The following is a 20,816-nucleotide window of genomic DNA, read 5'->3' on the forward strand; positions in this document are numbered from 1 at the left end:
AGCCTACATCAGGGTGAAGCTGTCACACCAAGTGCATTTAACCAGCAATAGTCTGTTCATTTTTTGGCCATATACAAAATCAGGGGCAAGCTGCGCCTGTCACCAAGTGCATTTAACCCTCAATGGTGTGGTTGTTTTTTGGCTAAAGCCTACATCAGGGTGAAGCTGTCACACCAAGTGCATTTAACCAGCAATAGTCTGTTCATTTTTTGGCCATATACAAAATCAGGGGCAAGCTGCGCCTGTCACCAAGTGCATTTAACCCTCAATGGTGTGGTTGTTTTCTGGCTAAAGCCTACATCAGGGTGAAGCTGTCACACCAAGTGCATTTAACCAGCAATAGTCTGTTTATTTTTTGGCCATATACTACATCAGGGGCAAGCTGCGCCCGTCACCAAGTGCATTTAACCCTCAGTAGTGTGGTTGGTCAAGCTGTGACACCAAGTGCATTTAACCAGCAATAGTCTGTTCATTTTTTGGCCATATACTACATCAGGGGCAAGCTGCGCCCGTCACCAAGTGCATTTAACCAGCAATAGTGTGGTTATTTTTTGGCCATATCCCAGTCTAATTCTGTCACTAAATCCATACCGGTCACCCAGCGCCTAAATACTAGGCCTCAAATTTATATCCCGCTAAATCTCTCGTTACCGCTGTCCTGTTGTAGCTGGGAAAGTTATTTAGTGTCCGTCAAAGCACATTTTTTGTTCTGGGTTGAAGTACAATTCCCAATTTAGCAATTTCATAATTTAGTGGTTTCTGCTATATCAGAGCTATTTGAAATCTATCCCTAAAAGGGTATATAATATTCAAGGTGCACATTGGGTCATTCAGAATAACTTCACACACACCCGCTACTGTGTATTTTCAAGTCTAATTCTGTCACTAAACCCATACCTGTCACCCAGCGCCTAAATACTAGGCCTCAAATTTATATCCTGCTAAATCTCTCGTTACCGCTGTCCTGTTGTAGCTGGGAAAGTTATTTAGTGTCCGTCAAAGCACATTTTTTGTTCTGGGTTGAAATACAATTCCCAATTTAGCAATTTCATAATTTAGTGGTTTCTGCTATATCAGAGCTATTTGAAATCTATCCCTAAAAGGGTAGATCATATTGAAGGTGCACATAGGGTCATTCAGAATAACTTCACACACACCCGCTACTGTGTATTTCCAAGTCTAATTCTGTCACTAAACCCATACCTGTCACCCAGCGCTTAAATACTAGGCCTCAAATTTATATCCCGCTAAATCTCTCGTTACCGCTGTCCTGTTGTAGCTGGGAAAGTTATTTAGTGTCCGTCAAAGCACATTTTTTGTTCTGGGTTGAAGTACAATTCCCAATTTAGCAATTTCATAATTTAGTGGTTTCTGCTATATCAGAGCTATTTGAAATCTATCCCTAAAAGGGTATATAATATTCAAGGTGCACATTGGGTCATTCAGAATAACTTCACACACACCCGCTACTGTGTATTTTCAAGTCTAATTCTGTCACTAAACCCATACCTGTCACCCAGCGCCTAAATACTAGGCCTCAAATTTATATCCTGCTAAATCTCTCGTTACCGCTGTACTGTTGTTGCTGGGCAAGATATTTAGTGTCCGTCAAAGCACATTTTTTGTTCTGGGTTGAAATACAATTCCCAATTTAGCAATTTCATAATTTAGTGGTTTCTGCTATATCAGAGCTATTTGAAATCTATCCCTAAAAGGGTATATAATATTCAAGGTGCACATTGGGTCATTCAGAATAACTTCACACACACCCGCTACTGTGTATTTCCAAGTCTAATTCTGGCACTAAACCCATACCTGTCACCCAGCGCCTAAATACTAGGTCTCAAATTTATATCCAGCTAAATCTGTCCCTAGTGCTGTAGCTGGGCGAGTTATTTAGTGTCCGTTCAAGCACATTTCTTGTTCTGGGTTGAAATACAATTCCCAATTTAGCAATTTCATAATTTAGTGGTTTCTGCTATATCAGAGCTATTTGAAATCTATCCCTAAAAGGGTATATAATATTGAAGGTGCACATTGGGTCATTCAGAATAACTTCACACACACCCGCTACTGTGTATTTCCAAGTCTAATTCTGTCACTAAACCCATACCTGTCACCCAGCGCCTAAATACTAGGCCTCAAATTTATATCCTGCTAAATCTCTCGTTACCGCTGTACTGTTGTTGCTGGGCAAGATATTTAGTGTCCGTCAAAGCACATTTTTTGTTCTGGGTTGAAATACAATTCCCAATTTAGCAATTTCATAATTTAGTGGTTTCTGCTATATCAGAGCTATTTGAAATCTATCCCTAAAAGGGTATATAATATTCAAGGTGCACATTGGGTCATTCAGAATAACTTCACACACACCCGCTACTGTGTATTTCCAAGTCTAATTCTGGCACTAAACCCATACCTGTCACCCAGCGCCTAAATACTAGGCCTCAAATTTATATCCCGCTAAATCTCTCGTTACCGCTGTCCTGTTGTAGCTGGGAAAGTTATTTAGTGTCCGTCAAAGCACATTTTTTGTTCTGGGTTGAAGTACAATTCCCAATTTAGCAATTTCATAATTTAGTGGTTTCTGCTATATCAGAGCTATTTGAAATCTATCCCTAAAAGGGTATATAATATTCAAGGTGCACATTGGGTCATTCAGAATAACTTCACACACACCCGCTACTGTGTATTTCCAAGTCTAATTCTGTCACTAAACCCATACCTGTCACCCAGCGCCTAAATACTAGGCCTCAAATTTATATCCTGCTAAATCTCTCGTTACCCACCGCTGTACTGTTGTTGCTGGGCAAGATATTTAGTGTCCGTCAAAGCACATTTTTTGTTCTGGGTTGAAATACAATTCCCAATTTAGCAATTTCATAATTTAGTGGTTTCTGCTATATCAGAGCTATTTGAAATCTATCCCTAAAAGGGTATATAATATTCAAGGTGCACATTGGGTCATTCAGAATAACTTCACACACACCCGCTACTGTGTATTTCCAAGTCTAATTCTGGCACTAAACCCATACCTGTCACCCAGCGCCTAAATACTAGGCCTCAAATTTATATCCCGCTAAATCTGTCCTTAGTGCTGTAGCTGGGCGAGTTATTTAGTGTCCGTTCAAGCACATTTCTTGTTCTGGGTTGAAATACAATTCCCAATTTAGCAATTTCATAATTTAGTGGTTTCTGCTATATCAGAGCTATTTGAAATCTATCCCTAAAAGGGTATATAATATTCAAGGTGCACATTGGGTCATTCAGAATAACTTCACACACACCCGCTACTGTGTATTTCCAAGTCTAATTCTGGCACTAAACCCATACCTGTCACCCAGCGCCTAAATACTAGGCCTCAAATTTATATCCCGCTAAATCTGTCCTTAGTGCTGTAGCTGGGCGAGTTATTTAGTGTCCGTTCAAGCACATTTCTTGTTCTGGGTTGAAATACAATTCCCAATTTAGCAATTTCATAATTTAGTGGTTTCTGCTATATCAGAGCTATTTGAAATCTATCCCTAAAAGGGTATATAATATTCAAGGTGCACATTGGGTCATTCAGAATAACTTCACACACACCCGCTACTGTGTATTTCCAAGTCTAATTCTGGCACTAAACCCATACCTGTCACCCAGCGCCTAAATACTAGGCCTCAAATTTATATCCCGCTAAATCTGTCCTTAGTGCTGTAGCTGGGCGAGTTATTTAGTGTCCGTTCAAGCACATTTCTTGTTCTGGGTTGAAATACAATTCCCAATTTAGCAATTTCATAATTTAGTGGTTTCTGCTATATCAGAGCTATTTGAAATCTATCCCTAAAAGGGTATATAATATTCAAGGTGCACATAGGGTCATTCAGAATAACTTCACACACACGCTTCTGTGCATTTCCAAGTCTAATTCTGTCACTAAATCCATACCGGTCACCCAGCGCCTAAATACTAGGCCTCAAATTTATATCCAGCTAAATCTGTCCCTAGTGCTGTAGCTGGGCGAGTTATTTAGTGTCCGTTCAAGCACATTTCTTGTTCTGGGTTGAAATACAATTCCCAATTTAGCAATTTCATAATTTAGTGGTTTCTGCTATATCAGAGCTATTTGAAATCTATCCCTAAAAGGGTATATAATATTCAAGGTGCACATAGGGTCATTCAGAATAACTTCACACACCCGCTACTGTGCATTTCCAAATCTAATTCTGTCACTAAACCCATACCTGTCACCCAGCGCCTAAATACTAGGCCTCAAATTTATATCCCGCTAAATCTCTCGTTACCGCTGTCCTGTTGTGGCTGGGAAAGTTATTTAGTGTCCGTCAAAGCACATTTTTTGTTCTGGGTTGAAATACAATTCCCAATTTAGCAATTTCATAATTTAGTCGTTTCTGCTATATCAGAGCTATTTGAAATCTATCCCTAAAAGGGTAGATCATATTGAAGGTGCACATAGGGTCATTCAGAATAACTTCACACACACGCTTCTGTGCATTTCCAAGTCTAATTCTGTCACTAAATCCATACCGGTCACCCAGCGCCTAAATACTAGGCCTCAAATTTATATCCCGCTGAATTTGAATACAATACATTGGGCCAAATAATATATTTGTTGTTGTGGTGAACCATAACAATGAGAAAAACATCTAGTAAGGGACGCGGACGTGGACATGGTCGTGGTGGTGTTAGTGGACCCTCTGGTGCTGGGAGAGGACGTGGCCGTTCTGCCACATCCACACGTCCTAGTGTACCAACTACCTCAGGTCCCAGTAGCCGCCAGAATTTACAGCGATATATGGTGGGGCCCAATGCCGTTCTAAGGATGGTAAGGCCTGAGCAGGTACAGGCATTAGTCAATTGGGTGGCCGACAGTGGATCCAGCACGTTCACATTATCTCCCACCCAGTCTTCTGCAGAAAGCGCACAGATGGCGCCTGAAAACCAACCCCATCAGTCTGTCACATCACCCCCATGCATACCAGGGAAACTGTCTCAGCCTCAAGTTATGCAGCAGTCTCTTATGCTGTTTGAAGACTCCGCTGGCAGGGTTTCCCAAGGGCATCCACCTAGCCCTTCCCCAGCGGTGAAAGACATAGAATGCACTGACGCACAACCACTTATGTTTCCTGATGATGAGGACATGGGAATACCACCTCAGCATGTCTCTGATGATGACGAAACACAGGTGCCAACTGCTGCGTCTTTCTGCAGTGTGCAGACTGAACAGGAGGTCAGGGATCAAGACTGGGTGGAAGACGATGCAGGGGACGATGAGGTCCTAGACCCCACATGGAATGAAGGTCGTGCCACTGACTTTCACAGTTCGGAGGAAGAGGCAGTGGTGAGACCGAGCCAACAGCGTAGCAAAAGAGGGAGCAGTGGGCAAAAGCAGAACACCCGCCGCCAAGAGACTCCGCCTGCTACTGACCGCCGCCATCTGGGACCGAGCACCCCAAAGGCAGCTTCAAGGAGTTCCCTGGCATGGCACTTCTTCAAACAATGTGCTGACGACAAGACCCGAGTGGTTTGCACGCTGTGCCATCAGAGCCTGAAGCGAGGCATTAACGTTCTGAACCTGAGCACAACCTGCATGACCAGGCACCTGCATGCAAAGCATGAACTGCAGTGGAGTAAACACCTTAAAACCAAGGAAGTCACTCAGGCTCCCCCTGCTACCTCTTCTGCTGCTGCCGCCTCGGCCTATTCTGCTGCTGCCGCCTCGGCCTCTTCCTCCGCCTCTGGAGGAACGTTGGCACCTGCCGCCCAGCAAACAGGGGATGTACCACCAACACCACCACCACCACCTCCGTCACCAAGCGTCTCAACCATGTCACACGCCAGCGTTCAGCTCTCCATCTCACAAACATTTGATAGAAAGCGTAAATTCCCACCTAGCCACCCTCGATCCCTGGCCCTGAATGCCAGCATTTCTAAACTACTGGCCTATGAAATGCTGTCATTTAGGCTGGTGGACACAGACAGCTTCAAACAGCTCATGTCGCTTGCTGTCCCACAGTATGTTGTTCCCAGCCGGCACTACTTCTCCAAGAGAGCCGTGCCTTCCCTGCACAACCAAGTATCTGATAAAATCAAGTGTGCACTGCGCAACGCCATCTGTGGCAAGGTCCACCTAACCACAGATACGTGGACCAGTAAGCACGGCCAGGGACGCTATATCTCCCTAACTGCACACTGGGTAAATGTAGTGGCAGCTGGGCCCCAGGCGGAGAGCTGTTTGGCGCACGTCCTTCCGCCGCCAAGGATCGCAGGGCAACATTCTTTGCCTCCTGTTGCCACCTCCTCCTTCTCGGCTTCCTCCTCCTCTTCTTCCACCTGCTCATCCAGTCAGCCACACACCTTCACCACCAACTTCAGCACAGCCCGGGGTAAACGTCAGCAGGCCATTCTGAAACTCATATGTTTGGGGGACAGGCCCCACACCGCACAGGAGTTGTGGCGGGGTATAGAACAACAGACCGACGAGTGGTTGCTGCCGGTGAGCCTCAAGCCCGGCCTGGTGGTGTGTGATAATGGGCGAAATCTCGTTGCAGCTCTGGGACTAGCCAATTTGACGCACATCCCTTGCTTGGCGCATGTGCTGAATTTGGTGGTGCAGAAGTTCATTCACAACTACCCCGACATGTCAGAGCTGCTGCATAAAGTGCGGGCCGTCTGTTCGCGCTTCCGGCGTTCACATCCTGCTGCTGCTCGCCTGTCTGCGCTACAGCGTAACTTCGGCCTTCCCGCTCACCGCCTCATATGCGACGTGCCCACCAGGTGGAACTCCACCTTGCACATGCTGGACAGACTGTGCGAGCAGCAGCAGGCCATAGTGGAGTTTCAGCTGCAGCACGCACGGGTCAGTCGCACTACAGAACAGCACCACTTCACCACCAATGACTGGGCCTCCATGCGAGACCTGTGTGCCCTGTTGCGCTGTTTCGAGTACTCCACCAACATGGCCAGTGGCGATGACACCGTTATCAGCGTTACAATACCACTTCTATGTCTCCTTGAGAAAACACTTAGGGCGATGATGGAAGAGGAGGTGGCCCAGGAGGAGGAGGAGGAGGAGGAGGAAGAGGGGTCATTTTTAGCACTTTCAGGCCAGTCTCTTCGAAGTGACTCAGAGGGAGGTTTTTGGCAACAGCAGAGGCCAGGTACAAATGTGGCCAGCCAGGGCCCACTACTGGAGGACGAGGAGGACGAGGATGAGGAGGAGGTGGAGGAGGATGAGGATGAAGCATGGTCACAGCGGGGTGGCACCCAACGCAGCTCGGGTCCATCACTGGTGCGTGGCTGGGGGGAAAGGCAGGACGATGACGATACGCCTCCCACAGAGGACAGCTTGTCCTTATCCCTGGGCAGCCTGGCACACATGAGCGACTACATGCTGCAGTGCCTGCGCAACGACAGCAGAGTTGCCCACATTTTAACCTGTGCGGACTACTGGGTTGCCACCCTGCTGGATCCACGCTACAAAGACAATGTGCCCACCTTACTTCCTGCACTGGAGCGTGATAGGAAGATGCGCGAGTACAAGCGCACGTTGGTAGACGCGCTACTGAGAGCATTCCCAAATGTCACAGGGGAACAAGTGGAAGCCCAAGGCCAAGGCAGAGGAGGAGCAAGAGGTCGCCAAGGCAGCTGTGTCACGGCCAGCTCCTCTGAGGGCAGGGTTAGCATGGCAGAGATGTGGAAAACTTTTGTCAACACGCCACAGCTAACTGCACCACCACCTGATACGCCACGTGTTAGCAGGAGGCAACATTTCACTAACATGGTGGAACAGTACGTGTGCACACCCCTCCACGTACTGACTGATGGTTCGGCCCCATTCAACTTCTGGGTCTCTAAATTGTCCACGTGGCCAGAGCTAGCCTTTTATGCCTTGGAGGTGCTGGCCTGCCCGGCAGCCAGCGTTTTGTCTGAACGTGTATTCAGCACGGCAGGGGGCGTCATTACAGACAAACGCAGCCGCCTGTCTACAGCCAATGTGGACAAGCTGACGTTCATAAAAATGAACCAGGCATGGATCCCACAGGACCTGTCCGTCCCTTGTCCAGATTAGACATTAACTACCTCCCCATAACCATATATTATTGGACTCCAGGGCACTTCCTCATTCAATCCTATTTTTATTTTCATTTTACCATTATATTGCGATGCTACCCAAAGTTGAATGAACCTCTCCTCTGCCTGTGTGCTAGGCCTAAATATATGCCAATGGACTGTTGCAGTGGTGGCTGACATGAAGCCTGATTCTCTGCTATGACATGCAGACTAATTCTCTGCTGACATGAAGCCAGATTGTCTGTTACGGGACCTCTCTCCTCTGCCTGGGTGCTGGGCCTAAATTTATGACAATGGACTGTTGCAGTGGTGGCTGACGTGAAGCCTCATTCTCTGCTATGACATGCAGACTGATTCTCTGCTGACATGAAGCCAGATTGTCTGTTACGGGACCTCTCTCCTCTGCCTGTGTGCTAGGCCTAAATATATGCCAATGGACTGTTGCAGTGGTGGCTGACGTGAAGCCTGATTCTCTGCTATGACATGCAGACTGATTCTCTGCTGTCATGAAGCCAGATTGTCTGTTACGGGACCTCTCTGCTCTGCCTGTGTGCTAGGCCTAAATATATGCCAATGGACTGTTGCAGTGGTGGGTGACGTGAAGCCTCATTCTCTGCTATGACATGCAGACTGATTCTCTGCTGACATGAAGCCAGATCCTCTTTTACGGGACCTCTCTCCTCTGCCTGGGTGCTGGGCCTAAATTTATGACAATGGACTGTTGCAGTGGTGGCTGACGTGAAGCCTCATTCTCTGCTATGACATGCAGACTGATTCTCTGCTGACATGAAGCCAGATCCTCTGTTACGGGACCTCTCTCCTCTGCCTGGGTGCTGGGCCTAAATTTATGACAATGGACTGTTGCAGTGGTGGCTGACGTGAAGCCTGATTCTCTGCTATGACATGCAGACTGATTCTCTGCTGTCATGAAGCCAGATTGTCTGTTACGGGACCTCTCTGCTCTGCCTGTGTGCTAGGCCTAAATATATGCCAATGGACTGTTGCAGTGGTGGGTGACGTGAAGCCTGATTCTCTGCTATGATATGAAGACTGATTCTCTGCTGACATGAAGCCAGATTGTCTGTTACGGGACCTTTCTCCTCTGCCTGGGTTCTGGGCCTAAATTTATGAAAATTGACTCTTACAGTGGTGGGTGACGTGAAGCCTGATTCTCTGCTATGATATGAAGACTGATTCTCTGCTGACATGAAGCCAGATTGTCTGTTACGGGACCTTTCTCCTCTGCCTGGGTTCTGGGCCTAAATTTATGAAAATTGACTCTTACAGTGGTGGGTGACGTGAAGCCTGATTCTCTGCTATGATATGAAGACTGATTCTCTGCTGACATGAAGCCAGATTCTCTGTTACGGGACCTCTCTCCTCTGCCTGGGTGCTGGGCCTAAATTTATGACAATGGACTGTTGCAGTGGTGGCTGACGTGAAGCCTGATTCTCTGCTATGACATGCAGACTGATTCTCTGCTGACATGAAGCCAGATCCTCTGTTACGGGACCTCTCCTCTGCCTGTGTGTGTGCTGGGCCTAAATATATGCCAATGGACTGTTGCAGTGGTGGCTGACGTGAAGCCTCATTCTCTGCTATGACATGCAGACTAATTCTCTGCTGACATGAAGACAGATTCTCTGTTACGGGACCTCCCTCCTCTGCCTGGGTGCTGGGCCTAAATATATGCCAATGGACTGTTGCAGTGGTGGCTGACGTGAAGCCTCATTCTCTGCTATGACATGCAGACTAATTCTCTGCTGACATGAAGACAGATTCTCTGTTACGGGACCTCCCTCCTCTGCCTGGGTGCTGGGCCTAAATATATGCCAATGGACTGTTGCAGTGGTGGGTGACGTGAAGCCTCATTCTCTGCTATGACATGCAGACTAATTCTCTGCTGACATGAAGCCAGATTGTCTGTTACGGGACCTCTCTCCTCTGCCTGTGTGTGTGCTGGGCCTAAATATATGCCAATGGACTGTTGCAGTGGTGGCTGACGTGAAGCCTCATTCTCTGCTATGACATGCAGACTAATTCTCTGCTGACATGAAGACAGATTCTCTGTTACGGGACCTCCCTCCTCTGCCTGGGTGCTGGGCCTAAATATATGCCAATGGACTGTTGCAGTGGTGGGTGACGTGAAGCCTGATTCTCTGCTATGACATGCAGACTAATTCTCTGCTGACATGAAGACAGATTCTCTGTTACGGGACCTCTCTCCTCTGCCTGTGTGTGTGCTGGGCCTAAATATATGCCAATGGACTGTTGCAGTGGTGGGTGACGTGAAGCCTCATTCTCTGCTATGACATGCAGACTAATTCTCTGCTGACATGAAGCCAGATTGTCTGTTACGGGACCTCTCTCCTCTGCCTGTGTGTGTGCTGGGCCTAAATATATGCCAATGGACTGTTGCAGTGGTGGCTGACGTGAAGCCTCATTCTCTGCTATGACATGCAGACTAATTCTCTGCTGACATGAAGACAGATTCTCTGTTACGGGACCTCCCTCCTCTGCCTGGGTGCTGGGCCTAAATTTATGCCAATGGACTGTTGCAGTGGTGGCTGACGTGAAGCCTGATTCTCTGCTATGACATGCAGACTGATTCTCTGCTGACATGAAGCCAGATCGTCTGTTACGGGACCTCTCTGCTCTGCCTGTGTGCTAGGCCTAAATATATGCCAATGGACTGTTGCAGTGGTGGGTGACGTGAAGCCTCATTCTCTGCTATGACATGCAGACTGATTCTCTGCTGACATGAAGCCAGATTGTCTGTTACGGGACCTCTCTCCTCTGCCTGTGTGCTAGGCCTAAATATATGCCAATGGACTGTTGCAGTGGTGGCTGACGTGAAGCCTCATTCTCTGCTATGACATGCAGACTAATTCTCTGCTGACATGAAGCCAGATTGTCTGTTACGGGACCTCTCTCCTCTGCCTGGGTGCTGGGCCTAAATATATGCCAATGGACTGTTGCAGTGGTGGCTGACGTGAAGCCTGATTCTCTGCTATGACATGCAGACTGATTCTCTGCTGACATGAAGCCAGATTCTCTGTTACGGGACCTCTCTCCTCTGCCTGGGTGCTGGGCCTAAATTTATGACAATGGACTGTTGCAGTGGTGGCTGACGTGAAGCCTGATTCTCTGCTATGACATGCAGACTGATTCTCTGCTGACATGAAGCCAGATCCTCTGTTACGGGACCTCTCTCCTCTGCCTGTGTGTGTGCTGGGCCTAAATATATGCCAATGGACTGTTGCAGTGGTGGCTGACGTGAAGCCTCATTCTCTGCTATGACATGCAGACTGATTCTCTGCTGACATGAAGCCAGATTCTCTGTTACGGGACCTCTCTCCTCTGCCTGTGTGTGTGCTGGGCCTAAATATATGCCAATGGACTGTTGCAGTGGTGGCTGACGTGAAGCCTCATTCTCTGCTATGACATGCAGACTAATTCTCTGCTGACATGAAGACAGATTCTCTGTTACGGGACCTCTCTCCTCTGCCTGTGTGTGTGCTGGGCCTAAATATATGCCAATGGACTGTTGCAGTGTTGGGTGACGTGAAGCCTCATTCTCTGCTATGACATGCAGACTGATTCTCTGCTGACATGAAGACAGATTCTCTGTTACGGGACCTCCCTCCTCTGCCTGGGTGCTGGGCCTAAATATATGCCAATGGACTGTTGCAGTGGTGGGTGACGTGAAGCCTGATTCTCTGCTATGACATGCAGACTAATTCTCTGCTGACATGAAGACAGATTCTCTGTTACGGGACCTCTCTCCTCTGCCTGGGTGCCGGGGCCTAAATATCTGAGAATGGACTGTTCCAGTGGTGGGTGACGGGAAGCCAGATTCTCTGCTATGGAACCTCTCTCCAATTGATTTTGGTTAATTTTTATTTATTTAATTTTTATTTTAATTCATTTCCCTATCCACATTTGTTTGCAGGGGATTTACCTACATGTTGCTGCCTTTTGCAGCCCTCTAGCTCTTTCCTGGGCTGTTTTACAGCCTTTTTAGTGCCGAAAAGTTCGGGTCCCCATTGACTTCAATGGGGTTCGGGTTCGGGACGAAGTTCGGATCGGGTTCGGATCCCGAACCCGAACATTTCCGGGATGTTCGGCCGAACTTCTCGAACCCGAACATCCAGGTGTTCGCTCAACTCTAGTTAAGACACATAAAAATGGCCCCTGAATATAAGACATATTTTTTGTGGGAATTTTTGCCATTGATCCCCCTCTGGTATGTCACTGTCCGTGTTGTGGGACGATTTGTGTACTTCTTGTAAGTATTTGGTGGCTGCAATAATGACCTGAAGGTTTTTCAGGTTCGCCTGCCATTAAAGTGAATGGGGCCCGCCGCAAACTTGCGGTTCGCAAACATTTGATTGCGTTCGCAAAATGTCTCGGACGATATTCGTCCATCACTATTTAGCAGGATGTTCCCATATCTGCAATTTATAGCAATTTATAGAGCACATCGTTATCTCCGCTGAGAGAAAATAACTTTCTTCTCCTCTCCTCTGTACTATTCTCCACTATGTCCTTCTTCTCTGTTCTCTTTTCCTCTGTTCTCTTTTCCCGTGTTCTCCTCTCCTCTGTGTTCCTCAGTGCTTTGGTGTCTCAGGAGGAGATGTCAGATGTAACATTGGCTCATGCAGAGCTCCATAATGATGAGGTTGTGATGAGCATTGATCCATAGAGGAGAAGAGAGAAGCTCCTACAGTGTCAGGCTGTCCGATCAGAGTATCAGAGGAAGCTCTGGTGGGCCCAGGGTCTGATACCATAGTGGGCCCCAATGGTCCAGGAGAAAAGTTTTTTGGGTGCTGCCTTTAGAGCTAATAACTTATAACATTTATTTAAATCAAAACCTATTAGGGAGGACATTATGAGGGATGGACCCCACAAATAATTTCCTTTGGTGGGCCCAAGGAAGCCCAGTCTGACCCTGAGCCCCTATAACAATGGGTGCTGCCACCAGTGTGTGTGCTGTGAAATGACATGAGCAGCCTGTTCATAGTGTCTGAGTAAAATATGCCTCACTACAGCCAGAGGAGAGCGTTCCAGTGAGCTACAGACAGATGTGGAGCAAGTGATCTACTGTAGGACCAGCAGAGGCGCAGATCCATGCATATCTACTAGTGCAACCCCATAAGAAATTCTCAAACATGACAGGTTGTCTGAGTGGTTGCCTCTCTGAGACCCATAGCACCACTGGTGGACAGTCACTTGTATGCAAGAAGGACCAGTTGGATTACCCCACAGTCCCTGGGCCTCCTAACAGGAATGTTCTGAATTATTTGGGGAAAGTTTGTTCTGCAACCATTAAGTGCTGTGCCTCCAAGTGCGTCCTGTAACCACCAGGCATAGAGCGGCACTGGAAATGAAAGTTATCTGCTACTCCACAAAAATCTGCATCTTTCCACCGAGGGGACTAGACCTCATTCTATTCTTTATTATATTATTGTAAGCTCTACAGAATATCTAAAAGAGGTGACATAAAGTAGAGAAAATGCAATGTGTCTAAAGAAGCTCGAAGTCTTTTGTACAGCGTACGCACAGTGATAGATTTGGCGCCTCTTTCGCCCGTCTCCTGTTGGTTTGTGCTGTTATTTTAGATATTACTAATGTCTGCCCCATAATCTTCCATCGCCACCATCATCTCCTTATGAATTCTGTCATGGAACTCTTTGGGCAGAAATGTGTCCCCAAGAACTCTGGAGTGCTCGGAGGAGGCTGGTGCTGAAGACTGAAAGCCCTCACAGATGAGCGGCATCAATCTCAGCACCAATCCTTGGTGTCCAGTCACACAGACCTTTCCCAGAGAGATGACTGGTACAGCTGTGTACACTGTGTGCCCGATATCAACTGGAAATAGCCATTATTTTATCACTCCAGCTACATCTTAAAGCTCTGGTTAGAAGACGTCATCCGTTCCCACTGGATAGAAGAGATGTAGTCCAGATTAATAAATCAGCCGTGGTCAGCTCCTGTAGCTCCACGTAGTTCTATGTTCTCCAGTTATGATTTCTACCTATATAACAGGATATTTCTTTTCTATTATCCGCTATTGTGAATCCATCATCAGCCGTAGTTTCATCTGGAACGAGAGCCATTACTTCTCATTTGCTGTTTGGTTGAATCTTAATATTTCATCTTCGGGTGCAGGATCTCACGTGCGCTCAGAATGTCAGCCACCAGAAATAATCGCAGTCCGCAGCACATTCTTCTGTATTTCGGCATCATTAGAAAGCCTGGTCTAAGTCTAAGAAAATAGGCAGGATAAGTAAGTTTTCTGATTTTTCCAAATGCTTCAGCTCCCTGCTTCCCCTCCCCTGCTTACTAATCTGATCCAGATACTGAAGCTGCACCCCCCTCCTCCCTCTCCTCTATTCACTATACTGATCCTGACACTGCAGCTGCACGCCCTCCTCCCTCTCCTCTATTCACTATACTGATCCCGACACTCCAGCTGCACCCCCCTCCTCCCTCTCCTCTATTCACTATACTGAACCCGACACTCCAGCTGCACCCCCCTCCTCCCTCTCCTCTATTCACTAAACTGATCCTGACTCTGCAGCTGCACCCCCTCCTCCCTCTCCTCTATTCACTATACTGATCCTGACTCTGCAGTTGCACCCCCTCCTCCCTCTCCTCTATTCACTATACTGATCCCGACACTCCAGCTGCACCCCCCTCCTCCCTCTCCTCTATTCACTATACTGATCCCGACACTGCAGCTGCACCCCCTCCTCCCTCTCCTCTATTCACTACACTGATCCTGACACTGCAGCTGCACCCCCCTCCTCCCTCTCCTCTATTCACTATACTGATCCCAACACTGCAGCTGCACCCCCCTCCTCCCTCTCCTCTATTCACTATACTGATCCCGACACTGCAGCTACACCCCCTCCTCCCTCTCCTCTATTCACTATACTGATCCCAACACTGCAGCTGCACCCCCCTCCTCCCTCTCCTCTATTCACTATACTGATCCCGACACTGCAGCTGCACCCCCCTCCTCCCTCTCCTCTATTCACTATACTGATCCCGACTCTGCAGCTGCACCCCCTCCTCCCTCCCCTCTATTCACTATACTGATCCCAACACTGCAGCTGCACCCCCCTCCTCCCTCTCCTCTATTCACTATACTGATCCCGACACTGCAGCTGCACCCCCCTCCTTCCTCTCCTCTATTCACTATACTGATCCCGACACTGCAGCTGCACCCCCTCCTCCCTCTCCTCTATTCACTATACTGATCCTGACTCTGCAGCTGCACCCCCTCCTCCCTCTCCTCTATTCACTATACTGATCCCGACACTGCAGCTGCACCCCTCCTCCCTCTCCTCTATTCACTATACTGATCCCGACTCTGCAGCTGCACCCCCTCCTCCCTCCCCTCTATTCACTATACTGATCCCAACACTGCAGCTGCACCCCCCTCCTCCCTCTCCTCTATTCACTATACTGATCCTGACACTGCAGCTGCACCCCCTCCTCCCTCTCCTCTATTCACTATACTGATCCTGACTCTGCAGCTGCACCCCCTCCTCCCTCTTCTCTATTCACTATACTGATCCCGACACTGCAGCTGCACCCCCTCCTCCCTCTCCTCTATTCACTATACTGATCCTGACTCTGCAGCTGCACCCCCCCTCCTCCCTCTCCTCTATTCACTATACTGATCCCGACACTGCAGCTGCACCCCCTCCTCCCTCTCCTCTATTCACTATACTGATCCTGACTCTGCAGCTGCACCCCCTCCTCCCTCTCCTTTATTCACTAAAATGATCCTGACACTGCAGCTGCACCCCCCTCCTCCCTCTCCTCTATTCACTATACTGATCCTGACACTGCAGCTGCACCCCCCTCCTCCCCCTCCTCTATTCACTATACTGATCCTGACACTGCAGCTGCACCCCCTCCTCCCTCTCCTCTATTCACTATACTGATCCTGACACTGCAGCTCCTCCCCCTCCTCCCTCTCCTCTATTCACTATACTGATCCTGACACTGCAGCTGCACCCCCTCCTCCCTCTCCTCTATTCACTATACTGATCCTGACACTGCAGCTCCTCCCCCTCCTCCCTCTCCTCTATTCACTATACTGATCCTGACACTGCAGCTGCACCCCCCTCCTCCCTCTCCTCTATTCACTATACTGATCCCGACACTGCAGCTGCACCCCCCTCCTCCCTCTCCTCTATTCACTATACTGATCCTGACACTGCAGCTGCACCCTCCTCCTCCCTCTCCTCTATTCACTATACTGATCCTGACACTGCAGCTGCACCCCCCTCCTTCCTCTCCTCTATTCACTATACTGATCCCGACACTGCAGCTGCACCCCCCTCCTCCCTCTCCTCTATTCACTATACTGATCCAGACACTGCAGCTCCTCCTCCTCCTCCCTCTCCTTTATTCACTAAACTGATCCTGACTCTGCTGCTGCACCCCCTCTTTCCTCTCCTCTATTCACTATACTGATCCCGACACTGCAGCTGCACCCCCCTCCTCCCTCTCCTTTATTCACTAAACTGATCCTGACTCTGCTGCTGCACCCCCCTCCTCCCTCTCCTCTATTCACTATACTGATCCTGACACTGCAGCAGCACCCCCTCCTCCCTCTCTTCTATTCACTATACTGATCCTGACACTGCAGCTGCACCCCCCTCCTCCCTCTCCTCTATTCACTATACTGATCCTGATTCTGCTGCTGCACCCCCTTCTCCTTCTCCTCTATTCACTATACTGATTCTGACACTGCAGCTGCACCCCCTCCTCTTTCTCCTCTATTCACTATACTGATCCTGACACTGCAGCTCCTCCCCCTCCTCCCTCTCCTCTATTCACTATACTGATCCTGACACTGCAGCTGCACCCCCTCCTCTTTCTCCTCTATTCACTATACTGATCCTGACACTGCAGCTGCACCCCCCTCCTCCATCTCCTCTATTCACTATACTGATCCTGACACTGCAGCTGCACCCCCTCCTCCCTCTCCTCTATTCACTATACTGATCCTGACTCTGCAGCTGCACCCCCTCCTCCCTCTCCTCTATTCACTATACTGATCCTGACTCTGCAGTTGCACCCCCCTCCTCCCTCTCCTCTATTCACTATACTGATCCTGACACTACAGCTGCACCCCCTCCTCCCTCTCCTCTATTGACTATACTGATCCTGACTCTGCAGCTCCTCCCCCTCCTCCCTCTCCTCTATTCACTATACTGATCCTGACACTGCAGCTGCACCCCCTCCTCTCTCTCCTCTATTCACTATACTGATCCTGACTCTGCAGCTGCACCCCCTCCCCCCTCTCCTCTATTCACTAAACTGATCCTGACTCTGCAGCTGCACCCCCTCCCCCCTCTCCTCTATTCACTATACTGATCCTGACTCTGCAGCTGCACCCCTCCCCCCTCTCCTCTATTCACTAAACTGATCCTGATTCTGCAGCTGCACCCCCCTCCTCCCTCTCCTCTATTCACTATACTGATCTGACACTGCGGCTGCACCCCCTTCTCCTTCTCCTCTATTCACTATACTGATCCTGACACTGCAGCTGCACCCCCCTCCTCCCTCTCCTCTATTCACTATACTGATCCCGACACTGCAGCTACACCCCCTCCTCCCTCTCCTCTATTCACTATACTGATCCCAACACTGCAGCTGCACCCCCCTCCTCCCTCTCCTCTATTCACTATACTGATCCCGACACTGCAGCTGCACCCCCTCCTCCCTCTCCTCTATTCACTATACTGATCCCGACTCTGCAGCTGCACCCCCTCCTCCCTCCCCTCTATTCACTATACTGATCCCAACACTGCAGCTGCACCCCCTCCCCCCTCTCCTCTATTCACTATACTGATCCTGACTCTGCAGCTGCACCCCCTCCCCCCTCTCCTCTATTCACTAAACTGATCCTGATTCTGCAGCTGCACCCCCCTCCTCCCTCTGCTCTATTCACTATACTGATCCTGACACTGCGGCTGCACCCCCTTCTCCTTCTCCTCTATTCACTATACTGATCCTGACACTGCAGCTGCACCCCCCTCCTCCCTCTCCTCTATTCACTATACTGATCCCGACACTGCAGCTACACCCCCTCCTCCCTCTCCTCTATTCACTATACTGATCCCAACACTGCAGCTGCACCCCCCTCCTCCCTCTCCTCTATTCACTATACTGATCCCGACACTGCAGCTGCACCCCCCTCCTCCCTCTCCTCTATTCACTATACTGATCCCGACACTGCAGCTGCACCCCCCTCCTTCCTCTCCTCTATTCACTATACTGATCCCGACACTGCAGCTGCACCCCTTCCTCCCTCTCCTCTATTCACTATACTGATCCTGACTCTGCAGCTGCACCCCCTCCTCCCCTCTCCTCTATTCACTATACTGATCCCGACACTGCAGCTGCCCCCCCTCGTCCCTCTCCTCTATTCACTATACTGATCCCGACCTCTGCAGCTGCACCCCCTCCTCCCTCCCCTCTATTCACTATACTGATCCCAACACTGCAGCTGCACCCCCCTCCTCCCTCTCCTCTATTCACTATACTGATCCTGACACTGCAGCTGCACCCCCTCCTCCCTCTCCTCTATTCACTATACTGATCCTGACTCTGCAGCTGCACCCCCTCCTCCCTCTTCTCTATTCACTATACTGATCCCGACACTGCAGCTGCACCCCCTCCTCCCTCTCCTCTATTCACTATACTGATCCTGACTCTGCAGCTGCACCCCCCCTCCTCCCTCTTCTCTATTCACTATACTGATCCCGACACTGCAGCTGCACCCCCTCCTCCCTCTCCTCTATTCACTATACTGATCCTGTCTCTGCAGCTGCACCCCCCTCCTCCCTCTCCTTTATTCACTAAAATGATCCTGACACTGCAGCTGCACCCCCCTCCTCCCTCTCCTCTATTTACTATACTGATCCTGACACTGCAGCTGCACCCCCCTCCTCCCCCTCCTCTATTCACTATACTGATCCTGACACTGCAGCTGCACCCCCTCCTCCCTCTCCTCTATTCACTATACTGATCCTGACACTGCAGCTCCTCCCCCTCCTCCCTCTCCTCTATTCACTATACTGATCCTGACACTGCAGCTGCACCCCCTCCTCCCTCTCCTCTATTCACTATACTGATCCTGACACTGCAGCTGCACCCCCCTCCTCCCTCTCCTCTATTCACTATACTGATCCAGACACTGCAGCTGCACCCCCCTCCTCCCTCTCCTCTATTCACTATACTGATCCTGACACTGCAGCTGCACCCCCCTCCTCCCTCTCCTCTATTCACTATACTGATCCTGACACTGCAGCTGCACCCCCCTCCTTCCTCTCCTCTATTCACTATACTGATCCCGACACTGCAGCTGCACCCCCCTCCTCCCTCTCCTCTATTCACTATACTGATCCAGACACTGCAGCTCCTCCTCCTCCTCCCTCTCCTTTATTCACTATACTGATCCTGACTCTGCTGCTGCACCCCCTCTTTCCTCTCCTCTATTCACTATACTGATCCCGACACTGCAGCTGCACCCCCCTCCTCCCTCTCCTTTATTCACTAAACTGATCCTGACTCTGCTGCTGCACCCCCCTCCTCCCTCTCCTCTATTCACTATACTGATCCTGACACTGCAGCTGCACCCCCTCCTCCCTCTCTTCTATTCACTATACTGATCCTGACACTGCAGCTCCTCCCCCTCCTCCCTCTCCTCTATTCACTATACTGATCCTGATTCTGCTGCTGCACCCCCTTCTCCTTCTCCTCTATTCACTATACTGATTCTGACACTGCAGCTGCACCCCCTCCTCTTTCTCCTCTATTCACTATACTGATCCTGACCACTGCAGCTCCTCCCCCTCCTCCCTCTCCTCTATTAACTATACTGATCCTGACACTGCAGCTGCACCCCCTCCTCTTTCTCCTCTATTCACTATACTGATCCTGAAACAGCAGCTGCACCCCCCTCCTCCATCTCCTCTATTCACTATACTGATCCTGACACTGCAGCTGCACCCCCTCCTCCCTCTCCTCTATTCACTATACTGATCCTGACTCTGCAGCTGCACCCCCTCCTCCCTCTCCTCTATTGACTATTCTGTTCCTGACTCTGCAGTTGCACCCCCCTCCTCCCTCTCCTCTATTCACTATACTGATCCTGACACTTCAGCTGCACCCCCCTCCTCCCTCTCCTCTATTGACTATACTGATCCTGACTCTGCAGCTGCCTCCCCCCTCCTCCCTCTCCTCTATTCACTAAAATGATCCTGACATCTGCAGCTGCACCCCCTCCCTCCTCTCCTCTATTCACTATACTGATCCTGACTCTGCAGCTGCACCCCCTCCCCCCTCTCCTCTATTCACTAAACTGATCCTGATTCTGCAGCTGCACCCCCCTCCTCCCTCTCCTCTATTCACTATACTGATCCTGACACTGCGGCTGCACCCCCTTCTCCTTCTCCTCTATTCACTATACTGATCCTGACACTGCAGCTGCACCCCCCTCCTCCCTCTCCTCTATTCACTATACTGACCCTGACACTGCAGCTGCACCCCCTCCTCCCTCTCCTCTATTCACTATACTGATCCTGACACTGCTGCTGCACCCCCCTCCTCCCTCTCCTCTATTCACTATACTAATCCTGACACTGCAGCTGCACCCCCTCCTCCCTCTCCTCTATTCACTATACTGATCCTGACTCTGCAGCTGCACCCCCCTC

General features: G+C 49.5%; 1 protein-coding gene across 1 annotated transcript in view; it reads right to left on the reverse strand.

Annotated features, from left to right (window-relative positions):
- Positions 1–14,204: 14,204 nt before the first annotated feature.
- LOC122944883 (RING finger protein 112-like) overlaps positions 14,205–20,816 on the reverse strand; it is a 76,334-nt gene continuing 69,722 nt past the window's right edge. Inside the window, exon 15 of the mRNA XM_044303597.1 lies at positions 14,205–14,341. Coding sequence (XP_044159532.1) covers positions 14,336–14,341 — 6 coding nt within the window. The 3' untranslated portion in view covers positions 14,205–14,335. The remainder of the gene's footprint in view (positions 14,342–20,816) is intronic.

The sequence above is a fragment of the Bufo gargarizans genome, chromosome 8 (genome assembly GCF_014858855.1).
Source record: "Bufo gargarizans isolate SCDJY-AF-19 chromosome 8, ASM1485885v1, whole genome shotgun sequence".
NCBI classification, from domain to species: Eukaryota; Metazoa; Chordata; class Amphibia; order Anura; family Bufonidae; genus Bufo; species Bufo gargarizans.